The following is an 18,218-nucleotide window of genomic DNA, read 5'->3' on the forward strand; positions in this document are numbered from 1 at the left end:
CCTCAGTAAAAGGATGATGCTATGGATCACATGGTAGAGGAACATTTTAAACACCCTGTTGTGTCATATTTATCACATACCTAATGTACTGAAGATACAAGGAACCTCGATTGATAAAACAGTTAATTTGGACGTATTGGGGAGAAGTGTAGATTTTAGCATATTTGGGGGAATACATTTTTTGAATGTCAGGACCACAATGATTTCTAAAGTTCTTTTTGACTCTTCTGTGACTTTCATGAAGAGCTGTTAAAATATTTGTTTGAAATAGAAGTCCTTAAAAATTTTAAGAAGATAACTAAAAGATGAACCAGTATTTGAGGCTCTTTTTTTTTTTCCATTAAAATTGTTATTGAGATAATTGTAGATTCACATGTGGTTGTAAGAAATAGCACATTGAGATTCCAGGCACCTTTTACCCAGTTTGTGCCAATGGTTTCTTCTGGTGGAACTATAGTATCACAGCCAAGATACTGATTGATACAACTCACTGATATTGTTTAATTTACCCAGTTTTACTTGTGCTTGTTTGTGTATGTGTGTGTTTAGTTTTATAGTTGTATTACATGTAGCTTCCCTTATCTACCACCACTGTCATCAAGAGGCAGAAGTCTCATCACCTTAAGGACCACTGGTGTCACCTTTTTTTTTAATAATCACCCTGCCTCATCTCCCAGCAACCCCTGACAGCTACTTGTCATTTCAGAGTGTTCTATAAATAGATTCATACAGTATGTAACCTTTGAGATTGGCTTTTGTCACTTGCCATAATCCCTGGTGATTCATCGAAGTCGTTGATAGCTTGTTCTTTTACAGTGTTGGTTTGCTTCTGGCACATTTCATCTGTTGGGTGGATCTGTTGTATGCATTTGGGTCTGTCTGCCTTGATTATATATGGTTATGATCTGGGACCAGAGGTGCTGCGATACTGACTGACCAGAAAGTCATCAGATGTTGATGGTGTTGTAGCCAGTTATACATACCTGGCAGATACTCTCTTCTCTCCGGTCAGTATATTGGTGACTGCTGCTTTCAAAGTATGAAGTTGTCAGCCCTGCCTCTGCTTGATGCTTGAGGCTCAGTGGGCTTGAGTACATTAATTCAGGAACCATTGGCCGTGATTCCAGTTTTTGGAAAGAGGTTGATCTCTTACCTGGCTTGTCACAAGCCGTGAGTTCACCTGTCCAAGGTTCTGGTACTTTCAAAACTCCAAAGGCACCCCAGTGTCCTGGTAATCACCAACTCAGTGGACATGAGTTTGAGCAAACTCGGGGAGATAGTAAACAACAGGGAAACCTGGCATACTGCAGTCCATGAGGTCAAAAAGAGTCAGATATGACTTAGTGACTGAACAACAGCAACAACAGCAAAATACTGGTAACGATGGAGGGCAGAGTTGTCTGAGTTGTGAGGCAAGATACAGCTGTTCAAAAATTTAAGCCGAGGGAGACTTCCTGGTGGTCCAGTGGCCAAGACTTCACACTCCCAATGCGGGAGGCCTGGGTTCCATCCCTGGTCAGGGAACTGGATCCCATATGCCACAAGTAAGACAGGCGGAGCCACAGTAAAATTTGAACTGAGAGCGCCAGGAAGGCAAGCAACACTGCTTGTGGAATTGTTGGCCTCCAGCACAGAGCTTGGCAAGTAGGCACTGCAATTGGAAGGAAGGAAAGATGAAAGGAACAGACTAGAGGGAAGCTCCTAAGAAACAGAATGCCTAGTTTTTTTGATGTGAGTGAGGACTGTTACAAAATAAGCGCAGAAAACTCTGAAGCGTGTGTGTGAGTTTTTGCTGTGGGGGAGGGGGGAGGAAGAAGAGTACCCCTCCCCCCAAAAAATAAAACCCCAAATTCACACCAAGCACCCTCCCATCCCAGGATCTTTGAACTTACTCTTCTCCCTGCCTGGTCGGTCACTCTTCTCCCAGATAATTTCCTTCGTTCCGATCTCTCACTGCCTCAGAGAGGCCTTCCGTGAATGCACATCTTGTGTAAAGTACCCTATCATCTTCCCTGCCCCTTCCCTCTTGGTCACTCTCTAGCTCCTTTCTCAGCTTTATTTTCTTTGTGACGTTGTGTGTGTACATCTGTCTGTCTGTCTCCGTGTAGATCGTCAGCCCCCAAGGCCACTGTTATATCCCTAATGCCTAGATCTGTACCTGGCACATAATAGTAACTCAGTGTCTGTTTGTTGAGTGATTTAACTAGCTAAATTTAATTGAGGCTTTTTCTTTTGAACCATGTCCCATTGAAAAGATAGAAGAGCGTCGCTTGCTCTATCATCATGCAGTTTGGTAACATTCAGTGGAGGACCTCGTGTGTCCTAGGATTTGTGCTTGGTGATAAGAAGAAGAGGAAGGGCAACAGTGGACTTCACTGTAGCAAATGCAGGTCTACTTGGCTTCCTGATCTGCCCTGACCAGTGCTCTGAGCAGGCCAGGCCAGCCCCTTGAAGACAGGAACAGCCGCTCTGAAAGCTGGAGGGGGAAAATGGGCTTTTCATTGACTGAATTAGAGGTGGAGGAAGTGTTGGTTTGTGTGTGTACACCAGTCCCAGTTTGATCCCTTATTCAGTTCCCAGATGTGTCCCCTTGACTTTGAGAAGTGTGTGCGGTGACGTTCAGCAGGGCCCTGCTACCCCTCTGATCTCATCCACCACCTTCTCCCTTATTCACTCTGCTCCAGCCTCCTTGCCAAACACACCAATGTCATTCCGTTCGACTTGCTGTTCCCTCTGCCTGGAATCCTCTGGCGCAGACGGCCACATCTCCCTCACCTCGGTGGGTCTCCACGCTTAGGATGCCTTATCAGAGAGGCCTTTTCTAACCATCATGTGTAAGGTGGAACCCTCTTCCCTGCCTGTTCTTCTCAGGGCCAGACAAGAGGCAGGGCAGAGGTGGTGAGATGTACAGACGAGGGTGAGTTTCTTACGGGTTGAAGTTGTCAGGGAAGGCTTCACTGAAGCAGACAGATACTGAGTCAGGACTTGACAACACAGTAAGGTGTGACTGAGCACCAAAAAGGAGGAAGATTTTTGCATCAGGTATGCACAGTAGAGGAGGGTAGTGCAGAAACAGGACCTGTACTGTGAATGGCCTTGGATGTCAGCTCTAGGGGATTGTCATCTAGATATTCCAGCTCTGAACTTCCCCATGTGGTCTGGGAGGCTTTTTTGTGTGTGAAACAGCCGGCTTTTAGGAATGCCAGTGTTGTCACTCTTCAGTGTCCTGAACTTGCAGACAGGAGTCTTACTCTGCTTCAGCTCAGATGAATATTGAGAGTCTCCCTTTTTGTTCAAATACAGCCTTTCTCAAAAACAAGTCCCTTGCACATACTTCTTGAAACCAGAAGTTGTTTATTAAAAAAAAAAAAGAAGAAGAAGAAAGAAAACACTTGTATTTTCTTCACCATAGACATTTTAAGAGTAGTTTTGGCTTTTTTACCATTCTAGATTTATTCTAGATTATGGTGTTTACACTTGCATCTGGCTAATGGGAAGCTTAACACGAGAATTTAGAGTAGTGATTTTCAACTCCAGTTACATGTTAGAACCACCTGGGGTGGGAGCTTTGGAAAAAAAGCCCGAAGATTCCTATATGATTGATCTGGAATGTTACCTTTGGTAATGGTTTACTACCATTTAATCTTTGGCCCCTACCCAAGGTTTAACACTTGCCCCGGTATGGCCTTTGTAACAGAAGGATCACACTTTGCGTTTTCATGGTTGTATCCCTTTAGTCCCCTTCCATTTGGAACAGTTCCCCCATCTTCCCTTGGTGTTTGTGACCTTGAAACTTTCGAAGATTTTAAACCCACGATTTTCTAAAATGTCTCCCAGTTTGGGACTGTGTGATGTTTCTTTGCGATGATATTCAGGCTACGCATATCACAGGATTAATGCGGTGTTCTCAGAGTCTCCTGTCAGGTTACTCACAATTTCAGTGTATCCCGTCATTGATGATATTCATGTGGATTGCTTACTTAAGCTGCTATCCACCCGGCTTCTCCTCTGTATAATTATTATTTTCTCTTTTGTAATTAATGAGTGTTTTATGGTGTGCTTTAAAATTATGTGATTACATACCTTGACATTCTCAAGGTATTCACTTATTTCTTTCTGTATGGACTCACGTTTTCCTATCTTATACAATGGCTTATAATCTGTTACTATCATTACTTATTTTTAGTGTCGTATTGTCCCAGATTTAGCTTGTAAGACCCTCTTCAGGCTTCTGTGACCATTTGATATGTCCCATCATTTGTCAAAGATATTCTTGCTTGTTGGGAAGCAAGCATTTCAGCTTATTTTGTGCTTTTCATCATCAAGCTCCCAAATTAATTCTTTCTCCAAAAAAAAACACCAAAACTATGATTCTCTTAGTGAAGGATGGTATTTAGAAGCCATAATCTGGGTTCGAGATATGTTCATAGCTACTATATTTGGATGTTGCTTGTTCCCAAGCCCTCTCAGTGATAGAGCTAGGGAATAAGTATGTGTATTTGCATACATGAAGGAATATATACACATACATACAAAATTGCATCTACTTTTTTTTGTTATGTCTATCCCGATGTATTAAAAATCATGAATTCATGCCAATAACTAATACTGATCCAACTCCACGGGGTTCATTTGAGTTTCGTTTTTCCATTTTGGTAACTCCTTTTTTCAATATTGAGAAACCTGACTGTTGTCATCCTTAATGTATTATTGGTCAGTCCCCCATGTAACTAATCTCCCATCACTACCACCATAGATGGGTGGGTGCCCTCTTCACCCCTGCTGGGCTCTTTCACAGCATAGAGATATTTCAGAGTTCCTCAAATGGTTCTAAGGTGCAGCCAAGATACAGCACAACTGAAGTAGAAGGAAGGTGAACCCCACACTTTTTGACTGATTATTAAGTGAATGATAAGGTTAAGTCAGGTTTGGTTTGGGAAAATGAATTCTTCCTAAGAAAGTGAGATTTAAAAAGAAGGCTCAATTCTACCAACTCAGTAAAAGATCAGGGTGAAAGCACAGTCTGTCTCCTGGAAAGCTTCAAAAAATATTTGTTTTGGAAATAAATCTGCTTGTAGTGAACATAAGTTTCAGTCCCTTCCCCTAAATTACCTGTTTATAGGAAAAAATATTTGAAAAGGTAGGTTGTTTTTTTAAGAATGTGTCTCATTAATGACTAACTGCTTTTGTTTGTTTTACCTTGCCTTTTTAAAATAAACTTTTACAACATTATGCTTTTTAGAACATTGAATATTTAAACAGATCCTCATTCAGGCTATGGTTGCTCTTTTTCTGTAGTCAGTTGTACTTTAAAATATGGAAATCAGCTTACAGTAACTGGGTCATGAGGAACCCCATCTTCTCCTTCCATTTGCTGCCAGAGGAAGCAAGAGGTTCTACGAGCCAAATATAACAGGATCTGCAGCCAGCCTACCTTAGATGGTCAACATCTATCTTGCCAATTTTCATAAATCCATTTTCTTAAAGTAGTACACGACTGTAAGTAGATTTTCACCAGGAACTTCACACTTAGGCAGATGTACACATAATCCAACTCCAAAGAAAGCAGCCTTAAGTCTAAGGAAATTATAATAAAATCTCTTCTTTGGTTGTATTTTTTAAGTTGTCATGGATGTTCGGCTTCCTGGTTGACTCAGTGTAAAGAATCCACCTGCAGTTCAGGAATCGCAGGTTCGATCATTGAGTCAGGAAGATTCCCAGGAGCAGGAAATGGCAACCCACTCCAGTGTTCTTGCTTGGGAAATCCCATTGACAAGAGGAGCCTGGTGGGCTACAGTCTTATCGGTCTGTAAAAGAGTTGGACATGACTTAGCAACTAAACAACGTGGACAGCAACATGGCGTTGTTGTGGAATGTGGATTGTGCACTTGAAGCTTTTGTGTATTTATGCCCAGAAGTATAGGAGAAAGGGCAGCATCTGTGAATGTAGAAAGAGCCACTGAAAACTTGATATATAGGTAAAACACTTCATTTGTTTGTGCAGTTCTTATTTTCTATAAATGAAGTGTCACTACCTGTTCATGGGAGTATGCCTCAGTGCTGGCCTTTGGTTCCTTCTAGGTAGGTTGAGGGAGTTTCACTCCCCAAACTTGAGCCCTTCAGGAACTATCATTGTGGTTTTTGCCATGTCTGCAGACATTTAACACTTTTCTTTAATTTGACTTTCAACTTAGCCTTTATCTAAGTGATATCTATGAAACCATGGATTTGCTGTCGGGTCCCCTAAAACCACAAGCATTGCAGATGGCATCTCTTCAGTTGTTGGGAACTGGGAGCTTGATTTCTAACTCTTTTTCCAGCTCTGAAATTCAGTAAGCTTGGCATCTGGGGTTTCCAGCCATGAGTTTTGAAGTTAACACCAGTGGTTATTTATGCGTTTTTCCCAGTCGATACATGGAAGTAGAAGTCATCAACTTTCTATATTTATTAGAATATTTGATTGTATGTAAGAATATTTTATGTAATACAGTAACTATTGCATTTTGCAGTTATTTTTCAAATGTGAGGGGTAAATTACATCATCTTAGTTTCTTAAGATTTGGTACATATTTCTCCAACTAGAATGCTTATTTTTATGTATCATTTTTAATTGAGGAGAACAAAACCTGATGATCCTAATTGTGAAATTACCCAGTAGGGAATACATGGATTTACAGGACCTTCAATACAGCCTTAAAAACACAAGCAGAAAACAGGTAAAACATACAGTGTTAATAATGTAGAAGAAAAATACAGAATTTAGAACATAGGGTTTTATATTCACTGCTCTGAAGATGTCGTGAGAAAACACCTCAATTATGATAAATACCTGTATACTGTAACTGAAGTCATATATTCTGCATTATTTGTGAGGATTATTGTCAGAAGCCAACTGAATGTTGTCATATATTCAAATTAGGTTCTTTGCTGAGTGGAAATACAGTAATCATGTGTGTGTGTGTGTTTAGAAAGATATTATAAAAACTCACTTTACTGGACTTCTTTAAAACCAAACTTAATGTCATGTTGCAAAAGGGGTTACAGACCAAAATAAGGAGGATAAGTAAATATGATGGGTTTTATGTATCCTGCTAGCTTAAATGGAGTACTGTGCTCTGCTCGGTCAGAGATGAAATGTTTGTCGCCTTGCACACCATCTGTAAGCATTTAATTTGCTACACAAATAGACTGTGAGTATAGGTGTTTAACCTGGTGGTATGACATTACTTTAACAGAGAGAAGGAGCAAGAAAGGGAAGAACAGTTAATGGAAGACAAGAAAAGGAAGAAAGAGGATAAAAAGAAAAAAGAAGCCACTCAGAAGGTGGGTTTAATCAATTAAGTGTGTCTTTACATCCGCCGTGTATCTGGAATGAGTTGACTTGGCTTGGATGCCTGACATCTTAATAATACTACTTGAGGCATTAGTTGACTTGAGAGTTTTAAGATTTGAAAGTGGGAGAAAGTTAAAGACCTGCACTGATTATTGTAAGTAGATGTTAAATTAATGCTGCAGCTGATTTTATAGAAAACAACAGTGAGTAATATCAAGAAAAGCAGGAGAGTTACCAACACTTAAATGCTTGTTGTATTTCCTGTTTGTATCATAATTAATCTCCATTTTCTTAAGTTTATGGAATGATTTTTCAGAGCTTCCAAGAGTTTGCCTTGATATTGTCCTTCTGGTCCACCTACATTGTCATTTTATATGAGTCTGCTTTTTGATAATTTCATTTAAAAAAATCTCCCTCAAAGTCCATAAAGAATCCTCCCTCAAAAAGGATCTGGTGGGGGAGGGGGAGCGCAACTTCCCTGGTGGTTCAGTGGCTAAGACTCTATGCTTCCAATGCAAAAACCTGGGTTCGATCCCTGGTCAGGGAACTAGGTCCCACATGCCACAACTAAGAGTTTACACACCACAACTAAAAATCCCACTTGTTGCAGCTAAGACCTGGCGCAGCCAAATAAATAAATAAATATATATTTTTTAATTAAAAAATGATCTGGTGGGCCTGCTTAGTGCTCTGAAGGAGATAGTATTGCATGGCTTTGAGGCATTTGCTTAGAGAAGAAGAGACGCTAAAAGGAAAAAAGACATAGGACCAACCGACGTCAGCTGACAGGGCTGTGGGGAACAGAGAGTGGCTAGACCTCCCTGCCCTGTTTCCTCTGCCCTGGCCATAGTCTGAGCTGACTACCCGCCCTCGCTGTTCTTTCAGCTTTAAGAGCTTCACCTGATGGGCTCTGGTTTGGCAGGGGTGCTTTGCTGCCTTTGCAAAGTGCCTGGCAGAGTCACTTCACCTCCAGTTCTTGTTACCACTATCTGACACACTTTGGAAGCAGACCCTCACTGTGAGGCAGGTTTGAGGGTCCCTGCTGTGGAGCCAGGTTATTGAAGCTATGTTTAGGGAGCGGGGCAACTGTTAACAGGGTTCAGAGGGAACTCTAGATTTAGAATAGACTCAAGGCATTCAAACTCAAGGGACACTGCAAGTTTCCCCTGCATCATTAGATAGCATTTCCCTTAATTCTGTTCTCTGAATTATTGAAATCACGTAGGAGTGCCGGCATAAGACACAATACTGGAAATATTTTCTGACTTAGATTGCATGTGACCCTGCTGCATTAAACATGTGAAATGTAATTTATCTTCAAGGCTTAATTAAAAGGAATATTCATTATTGTTTGGTGCCGTGATAGACTACTGCACTCTTTAAGGTTTTGTCTGCTTTTAATTGTGCTTCTGGCTCTATTAATAGTGGCGGGCTCACCAGCGCATCTTCATGCTGTCAGGATACCTGCTTCTAATCTGAGCTTGTTGAAACTGTCTAAAATGACAGTACAGAGTCTGAATTAAAATGTCAGATGACAGCCCAGAGGCTTTTCTTATACTTAGTGGACACAGCCACCTTCCACATCACTGAAGTTGCTATATGTGGGTCCACCATCTCTGGGGTGTCAGAGGCATTGCCCCTGTAGCCACACATACTGACTTTCCTGTGGGAGTGATGGGAGAGTAAAGCTCAGTGAGGCTTTCTTTCCTTAGGGCATTCCCATTTCATCTACTATATTGGTACAAGAAATGGATTTTGCAGTCTGTGGGAATGCATGGTTATAAGCTCTCCACTGGGGAACTTGAACAAAGGCTGATAACAGGAAAATGTCAAATAGAGTGAGTGTTTTGGGCCTTGTGTACAGTTCATCTTTGTTTTTCACATAGATAACAGTGTCTTTTAACCTGAAATATCAATGCTAGAAGTGATTAATAATAATGTGCATCTGTAAACTTTTGTTGTGGATCCCCCTAATAGAAAAATGATTTAAAATAAAAGATGGTGTGGGTTCATTCAAGAGTGAATTGGGATTATTTGTGCAGAGAATTTTGTATGTACAGCTGGACTGTCTACCCTGTGTGCTTGATCTGCATTAAGAACTGGTTTAACAGTTATGGCCAAGAGAAGTATCACTGTAAATGAAATTTCACATGGCTAATTAAGAACAATAAAAATTTGGTCATGTTTGTTCGAAAATGTTCTAGATTGGCTGGCACAGGGTCTAGGCTTGACACATGGTCGTTGATATTGTTTTACCATTCTGAACCATTGTATAATTTCAGAATTAGATTCTGATTTAGCACTTTTAAGGAGCAAGCACAAAGCTCACCATGTGACTGTCTTAGTGGTTTTTAACCTCACTGTAGAGACAGCATCTCAACTAAGAGGCTTAAAATGTGCTATGATGCAAAGAATTGTAGAGAATGTGCCAGTGGCCCTATAATGGGGTCATACACTCGTTCAGTCAGCGAACGTGTGGTCTCTTCTTAGTGCTTCCACATCTTTCTCACAGCCTACCCCATTGCTTTATAATCATCTCTTCGTGTCTGTCTTCCCTATTAGCCTGGCTGTAAGTTTCTCGAGGTTTTATTCATATTTATATTTCCAGTAACTAGGACAGTGCCCAGGACAAAAGCATTACCCAAAAAAATGTTTGTTTAATAAGTAAATGGTCAAGAATGAATGCTAGCAACATAATGTTCACGGAGAACTGACTTTTATTTAGCTAAATTAAATTATTTATACATAGAAATTAAACATGAGCTGCTTTCCCATTGTTCTCAGTGGTTATGGCGGTTTGCTCTTTCTAGAACCATCCCTGAGTAAACCGTGTTAGATTTCCAGTTATGAGGGAGGTGTCTGAGAAGAATTTTGCCTCACATTCATTAGGCTGATGCTGCTCAAGGATCATTGTTTAGCGTTAGCAGAACCCATGCTTTGATCATCCAGCTTTTCACCATCTTGGGGGACAACACTTTTAAAAGAACCCACATTTTAAGGCACATTTGACATTAGTTATGTTTGTTGCGTAAAGCTAGGGAAGACATTGACTTCCTGTAATAACTGATCTTCCAGATGGCATTCTAAGAAGTATTTACCGTGGTATAAATTGCCATAAGGAATTGATTTCAGTTCAGTTGCTCACTCGTATCCGACTCTCTGTGACCCCATGAATCACAGCACTCCAGGCCTCCCTGTCCATCACCAACTCCTGGAGTTCACTCAAACTCATGTCCATCGAGCTGGTGATGCTATCCAGCCATCTCATTCTCCGTCGTCCCCATCTCCTCCCACCCCCAATCCTTCCTAGCATCAGACTCTTCCACTGAGTCAACTCGACGCATGAGGTGGCCGTGGTTGCAAATCAGTTCATTCTTGGATAGGTGGGGTTACAGAAAAATTATACAGTAGAACTGATCTCTGTAACAATTAGTACGGGGAAATACTCATTTTAAGAGGCTGCCTAGCACAAATTCAGTACAGCTGAATGAATTAGCTTGTCTTTTAATGCAAGAATGTAAGAAACACTCCAAGAGGTCATCCAAATGGATTGTTTAATTCAGTGGTATGCTGGAATCCATTTTGAAGCGGGCTGGTTAGCCACAGGACAGACCTTCCGAAGATGAGCATGTTTTCATGAACATCCAGAGCAGTAACTTAGTATGATTACCAGCCACAAATAATCAGACCTCTTCTTTTCTATATGAATATTTTGGTTATAGAATTTGGAGGACCAATACAAAAAATTTTTTTGAAGATTAGCAATTGGGAACAGGGGGTCAAAATAACCCATGATCTCAATAATGTATGTAATTCTGGTACATTTCCTTTAGAATGTTTTCTTATTCATGACCTTTTGTGGTTTTGTTTAAATATTATAGGGCATGGATAATTAGATGCCCTCCTTTATTTTCCCCTCTTAATAGCAGAAGAGTCTTCCATGTGACTCCTAGTCATCATTTCCAAACTCTCTCCAAACCCATTATATTTAGCATGTCCAACCTTTTAGGTTAATCACTTCCAGAAATGTATTAGTTACTATATAAAGAAATACTTTCAACAAAGTAGTCTATATTTGTTCAAATTTATGTGTGTCTGTATGCTCAGTCACTCAGTCGTGTCCAACCCTTTACAACCCCACGGACTGTAGCCCGCCAGGCTCCTCTGACCCTGGGATTTCCCAGTCAAGAATACTGGAGTGGGTTACCACTTCCTTCTCCAGGGGATCTTCCCATTCTAGGGATCAAACGCACGTTTTTTATGTCTCCTGCATTGGCAGGTGGATTCTTTACCACTGCTCTACCTGGGAAGCCATGTTATAATTTCAGTCTTATCGCTCTGTTTCACGTTAAGTTTTCTATAAACTTTGATAATTATAATAGCAAACAGTTACTGAGCATTGCTATGGGTTATCTGGCTTAATCTTTACAGCAGTCCTTTGCAGAGAGATACTGTTATTATCTTCATTCAACAGATAAATAGAAAACTGAGATCACACAGACAGGAAGTGGCAGAGCTTGGTTTTGAATCCAACTTGCCTACTGTGATCTCTGATGCCTCTAGTGTGGGCCCTTAAACTTTGCTTTCTAGATTTGAATTCAGGTGTCTGGGTCCATACTCACAGGGAAATCTTTTTGTATCTGTGGTTAATTTTGTTTCTAGGCCTCATCCATTTCCTTTTCTGGATGTGAGAATGGGAAACACTATCCCCAGTGCAGGGACCTCATTATTGTTCAAGAGTGAATGCTTTCTGTCTTAATTTTTGGACTCTTTCATAATGTTGGTCATGTAAGTTATAGCTACACATATGGCCATTTTCTTTAGAAAGATGTCTAAGCTGACTTTTTCTGTATTTTAGCTCTGCCTGTGTATCTGACAGCTTGAATTATTTGAGGTATCAGAATTACAGTAATCTTAAAATGCTGGTTTAGAAAGCAAGTCTCATTTACCTATGTCTGTTTATTTTGCAGGTCACGGAACAAAAAACCAAAGGTAAGATTTTCTTTTTAGATTTGTGCTCTTTTGTGTTTAGATTTTACACTTGCTGACTCAGCCTCCAATCCACTTGATGCGTGAGGGTGGGTGTAGGGTAATTAAGATTGGTTGTCTGCAGTCACTGAAGAGCAGTAACGACAAACTAAAAGTACTTATACTAGTGTTTCTAGTTAGCCTTATGTTTTTTTAGGAGGCAGGAGAGTAGATAGAGTAATTCCCCATTTTGAAAGTAAGGAGGTCTTGATTTTGAACAGAACCTTTTCAGAATTTTTCTTAGAACAATAACAAAAACAGAACACTGGCCCCTACTTTACAGATGGCAACTGCAGAGAGTTGTTAGCCGTCTTGATCCGTGACAGGCACTGAGTCTGGAAACGAGGGTTATATTTCAGATAGTCACACTGTCTTCTGAGCTGGAGCCTGGAATATGCTTTTTGAAAAGATAATATACTTTACCTCTTACAATATGGGCTTCCCTGGTGGCTCAGAGGTTAAAGAATCTGCCTCCAATGCGGGAGACCCGGGTTCGATCCCTGGGTCGGGAAGATCCCCTGGAGAAGGAAATGGCAACCCACTCCAGTATTCTTGCCTGGAGAATCCTATGGACTGAGAAGCCTGGTGGGCTACAGTCCACAGGGTCGCAAAGAGTCGGACACAACTAAGTCACTTCACTTCACTTCTTACAAAATAGTGATATGTAGTAAACAGAAGTAGATAGTCCTGAGGTCATTCTCAACCTCTAATGGTCTGCATGTTTTCAATTCTTTTTCCTCTGTTACTTTTGACTATGCAGTCTTGTCTGGTGTTGGTCATACTTTTGGTGAATCCCGTTAAGGACAGGAGACGTTCCTTGAGACCAGTGTTGTAGCTCCTATCCTCGCCCATTTGAATATGATGTTCTCTACTAGCATGTACACTCCAGTTATCTGCATAGAGTTGTCAAAACACCCAAGCCCAGGTCTCTGCCCACACCTTCATGGTCCCAAGCCTCAGCCATAACAGGTATACTTAGGGAAGCTCTGTAGATGACCACAGTATATGTCCCAGATTGAGAACCACTGTCCTAGACCAAGGGGATTGTGATAGGCTAGGGGAAGATAGAGTCATAGAGAAGCCACGGCTTGATGAGAGCTTCACTGAGGACTGGTGTTTTCATTGCTCTGTTTTGTTTTGTTGGACTAAGCATGTCACACAGTGATGGAAGACTAATAAAGGCAGTACTAGTTTCTTATGAAACTTAGTTCAGGAAAACAGATTTTCAGATGAGTAGATATTACTGCCATATATTCCTAATCGAAAGGCATTTCAGGGAATTCCCTGGTGGTCCAGTGGTTAGGACTCCTTGCTTCCACTGCCAAGGACAGAGGTTTGATCCCTGGTCGGAGAACTAAGATTGTGCATACCTCATGGTGCTGCCAAAAAAAGAAAAAAGGGAAAGAAAGGCATTTCAAAGGAGAAGATAGTCTAGAATTTTGTACTGGTTTATAAAATAAACTGAGCAAAACTTACTAGTTGTAATTATTTTAATTAGTTAAAATAGTGTTCTCCCTTTGTACTTTGTCAGTTCCTAAGTGAAAGAGGAGAGTGAAAAGGTTGGCTTGAAGCTCAACATTCAGAAAACAAAGATCATGGCATCTGGTCCCATCACTTCATGGGAAATAGATGGGGAAACAGTGGAAACAGTGTCAGACTTAATTTTGAGGGGCTCCAAAATCACTGGGGATGCTGATTGCAGCCATGAAATTAAAAGACGCTTACTCCTGACTGATGCTAAAGCTGAAACTGCAATACTTTGGCCACCTCATGCGATGAGTTGACTCACTGGAAAAGACTGATGCTGGGAAAGGTTGGGGGTGGGAGGAGAAGGGGACGACAGAGAATGAGATGGCTGGATGGCATCACCGACTCTGTGGACATGAGTTTGAGTGTACTCCGGGAGTTGGTGATGGATAGGGAGGCCTGGTGTGCTGTGATTCATGGGATCGCGGAGAGTCGGACACGACTGAGCGACTGAACTGAACTCCTTGGAAGGAAAGTTATAACCAACCTAGATAGTATATTAAAAAGCAGAGACATTACTTTGACAACAAAGGTCCGTCTAGTCAAGGCTGTGGTTTTTCCCGTGGTCATGTATGGATGTGAGAGTTGGACTGTGAAGAAAGCCGATTGCCAAAGAATTGATGCTTTTGAACTGTGGTGCTGGAGAAGACTCTTGAGAGTCCCTTGGACTGCAAGGAGATCCAACCAGTCCATTCTAAGGGAGATCAATCCTGGGTGTTCATTGGAAGGACTGATGCTGAAACTGAAACTCCAGTACTTTGGCCACCTCATGCGACAGACGAGTTGACTCACTGGAAAGGACTCTGATGCTGGGAAGGATTGGGGGCGGGAGGAGAAGGGGACGACAGAGAATGAGATGGCTGGATGGCATCACCGACTTCAATGGACATGAGTCTGAGTGCACTCCAGGAGTTGGTGATGGACAGGGAGGCCTGGCATGCTGTGATTCATGGGGTCGCAAAGAATCAGACACGACTGAGTGACTGAACTGAACTGAACCCAGAAATAGGCATTATTTTGAAAGTATCTCTGTAAATTACTTGTCTGAAATATAAGAAAGTATAATTTATATTTCAGACAAGTACTTTACAGAGTTATTGATCATGTAACAGTGTCCATATTTTCTAAACCAACATACTATCTAGGAAAGGATTTTGGCATATAAGTGTTTTTATAGGACTTTTTGATGACTTATGGGGACAACAGATGAGAAAATTGGCATTTTCCTGAAAAAATCCAGACTGTGGTTACTGGAACACAGTGGTTGGGTTCCTGGGCCTGGCCACAATTTTTAATACTTGTGAAGCCAAGGACCAGTTGAGCTGTTGAAACAAGCTGGTCTGTATGTTAAGTGCTGTTTCTGTTGGAAAACTGAAACTCCGTTAGATTTTTCTTTCTTTTTTTATTTGTACCAGGTCTGTTCTTAGAATCACATTCCTCCTTCCTCTGCCAAAGCCTTAAAAGTTAAATTTTCTTTTTTACTTCTACCAAAGTTTCCCTCTGTTTAGGGTTTTCCTCATACCTACCATAAAATGGAATAGTTTCACAGTTTCCATATTCGCCTTCAAAAATTAAAGTAATTCTGAAGTGAGGCAAGCGCCTGTTTTGAGTCTCATAACAGATTTAATTGTTCGAACCATAGAATAAAAATAAAAATTATCCCTGAGATGTGTTAGACCATAAGAAAAGGGAGGCCCTGATCTTTTTACCTTTTTTTTATCCCATTTTACAGCCGTATCTTCATCTTTGTTCCCTGGAGTCTGCCTGAATCGCACTCCTCTTCCCTCAGCTGATGTTTCTGGGTCCTGTTCCTCTTCCCAAAGATGATGTCTTCCTTGTGCAGCCTCCCCTGAACTCTGAATCCACCTCTCTTTCCCCAACAGATCCTATGAGAAAAAAAGAAAAGATTGTGGTGGTGTCAAGGCTCTGGTTGTACAGAGAGGACTAAAGTAAGATTTGTCCATATTTCGGAGGAAAAGTAGATTCAGTGTATATTTTTTATCTTCCATCATTTTTTTTTTTAAAAGGGTGAGGATTTGGAGAGAACAGAACGGGGCTTTCAAGTGGAGGTGATGGGCATGGGCTCGAGCTGGGCCTGCTGCTCAGGTAACAGATACTGAAAGGTACTTAGGTAGCAACTGATCTTGTTTGTTGGGTATTGGTCTTGGAATTGGACACATTTGTAGGATTGATGTAATAGACCAGATTTAACAGAGATGAAGGATACAATTAGGATTAAAGAGGTAGACTATGTAATGGAAGGGTTTGGACTTAACCATCTAGTGTTGTTGGGAAGGTATTAGGTCTTAGGGTGACATTTGGCTTAATGGAAGTTACCAGTATGAAATAACTGATTTATAGAAACACAGCTTTAAGCTACATTACTGCTGCTGCTGCTAAGTCGCTTCAGTCATGTCTGACTCTGTGTGACCCCATAGATAAAAGCCCACGAGGCTCCCCATCCCTGGGATTCTCCAGACAAGAACACTGGAGTGGGTTGCCATTTCCTTCTCCAAGAAATACAGTATCTTGGCAGGGATTTGCAGTTCCTATAATGGGCACCACTCTATGGAAAGGAACAGAGATCAACCTCTATTGAATGGACCTTGAGGAGTTCGGGCCAGATGGGTCAAGGAATCAGAATCTATGTCCCCTCTGGGAGGACTAGACGCTGGAAGAGGAGAGGGAATGTTTAACCCCCAAGGAAAGGCTTCCCACATGGGGAAGCTCTGATAACTTCAAAGATTTGAAGGACTTTGGTGCCTGACACTTAGCATTCCCTTGGTAAATGTCTGTTGGTGAGTCAAAGAAACAGGGAAAAACTTCTGGCTCAGTATAAATTAAAATTTTTAGATATTGTTGTCCAAAGCAGATTCATAATCTTTACCCAACTGGGACACAACGAAAAAAACAATGTTTTGCCATCATCATGCCTGGGATGATGGACCATTTTATTCCACTGGCCAAAATGCTTATCTTTGAGTCTATTCCAGAAATCCTGTTACAGCGACTACATGGTGTTCATTGTAATAACCTTCAGTTCGGTTCAGTCGCGTCCAACTCTTTGCAATCCCATGGACTGCAGCACGCCAGGCTTCCCTGTCCATCACCAACTCCTGGAGCTTACTCAGACTCATGTCTATCAAGTCAGTGATGCCATCCAACCATCTCATCCTCTGTCATCCCCTTCTCCTCCTGCCTTCAACCTATCCCAGCATCAGAGTCTTTTCCATTGAGTCAGTTCTTCACATCAGGTGGCCAAAGTATTGGCATTTCTGCTTCAGCATCAGTCCTTCCAATGAATATTCGGGACTGATTTCCCTTGGGATGGACTGGTTGGATCTCCTTGCAGTCCAAGGGACTCTCAAGAGTCTTCTCCAACAGCACAGTTCAAAAGCATCTATTCTTCAGAACTCAGCTTTCTCTGTGGTCCAACTCTCACATCCATACATGACTACTGAAAAAGCCGTAGTTTTGACTAGATGGACCTTTGTTGGCAAAGTAATGTCTCTGCTTTTTAATATGCTGTCTAGGTTGGTCATAGCTTTTCTTCCAAGGAGCAAGAGTCTTTTAATTTCATGGCTGCATGTACTAACCTTGTATCTGCTCTAATTTGAGCTTCCCTGGTGGCTCAGTGGTAAAGAATCTGCTTGCCAGTGCAGGAGATGCGGGTTCAGTCTTTGGGTCGGAAAGACCCCCTAGAGAAGGAATTGGCAACCCAACCCAGTATTCTTGCCTGGGAAATTCCATGGACAGAGGAGTCGGACATGACTTAGCGACTAAAACAACAAAGCAACAACTAGTCTAATTTATTAATATTTAAGACAGGCTCCACCCCCACCCCCCACGTTCAACCAGTTTCCATTAACCTGGGAACAAAATCACTAATGATTTAATGAGGAGAGAAGCTTCTAGTGTGATGATTTGAGCAAAGCCGGTGTGCACTGAGTTTGGGGAATAAGTGGAAGGTAAAGAAACAGATAGTGCTTAGAGGTTGCTGAACGGTGTTGAGGTTTTTTTTTTTTTGTATTGCTTTGATTATTATTCACCAAGAAATTCTTTAGTCTAAAATAATGTCTTTTGTAGAACATGTCTGTATTTTAACTATTACTGTTAAAACGTTACTGGAAGATGTTTTTTTTTTTTTGGTTTTGTTTTTTAATGTTTGATACCATCAAGGTATTTAAAGAAAATAGTTTATTGGTCCTGCACATCTCAGAATTTTCTTAAGAAAACTTTTATCTGAAAAAGCATCTTATTGAAGTTTTTCAGAATTAGAGGCAATTAGAAGTTCAGACTGTAAGATGAGATTGGTATAAAATAATGGCAA

General features: G+C 41.1%; 1 protein-coding gene across 5 annotated transcripts in view; it reads left to right on the plus strand.

Annotated features, from left to right (window-relative positions):
* The window catches only part of TNRC6B (trinucleotide repeat containing adaptor 6B), a 252,336-nt gene that overhangs the window by 173,195 nt on the left and 60,923 nt on the right, over window positions 1-18,218 (plus strand). For all 5 annotated transcript variants that reach the window (XM_055394741.2, XM_055394745.2, XM_055394742.2 and 2 more), the window contains 2 exons: window positions 7,236-7,323; window positions 12,304-12,325. In XM_055394741.2, coding sequence (XP_055250716.1) covers window positions 7,236-7,323; window positions 12,304-12,325 — 110 coding nt within the window. The remainder of the gene's footprint in view (window positions 1-7,235; window positions 7,324-12,303; window positions 12,326-18,218) is intronic.

The sequence above is a fragment of the Moschus berezovskii genome, chromosome 6 (assembly GCF_049115385.1).
Source record: "Moschus berezovskii isolate FMDL1 chromosome 6, NW_MosBer_1.0, whole genome shotgun sequence".
In the NCBI taxonomy this organism is placed as follows: Eukaryota; Metazoa; Chordata; class Mammalia; order Artiodactyla; family Moschidae; genus Moschus; species Moschus berezovskii.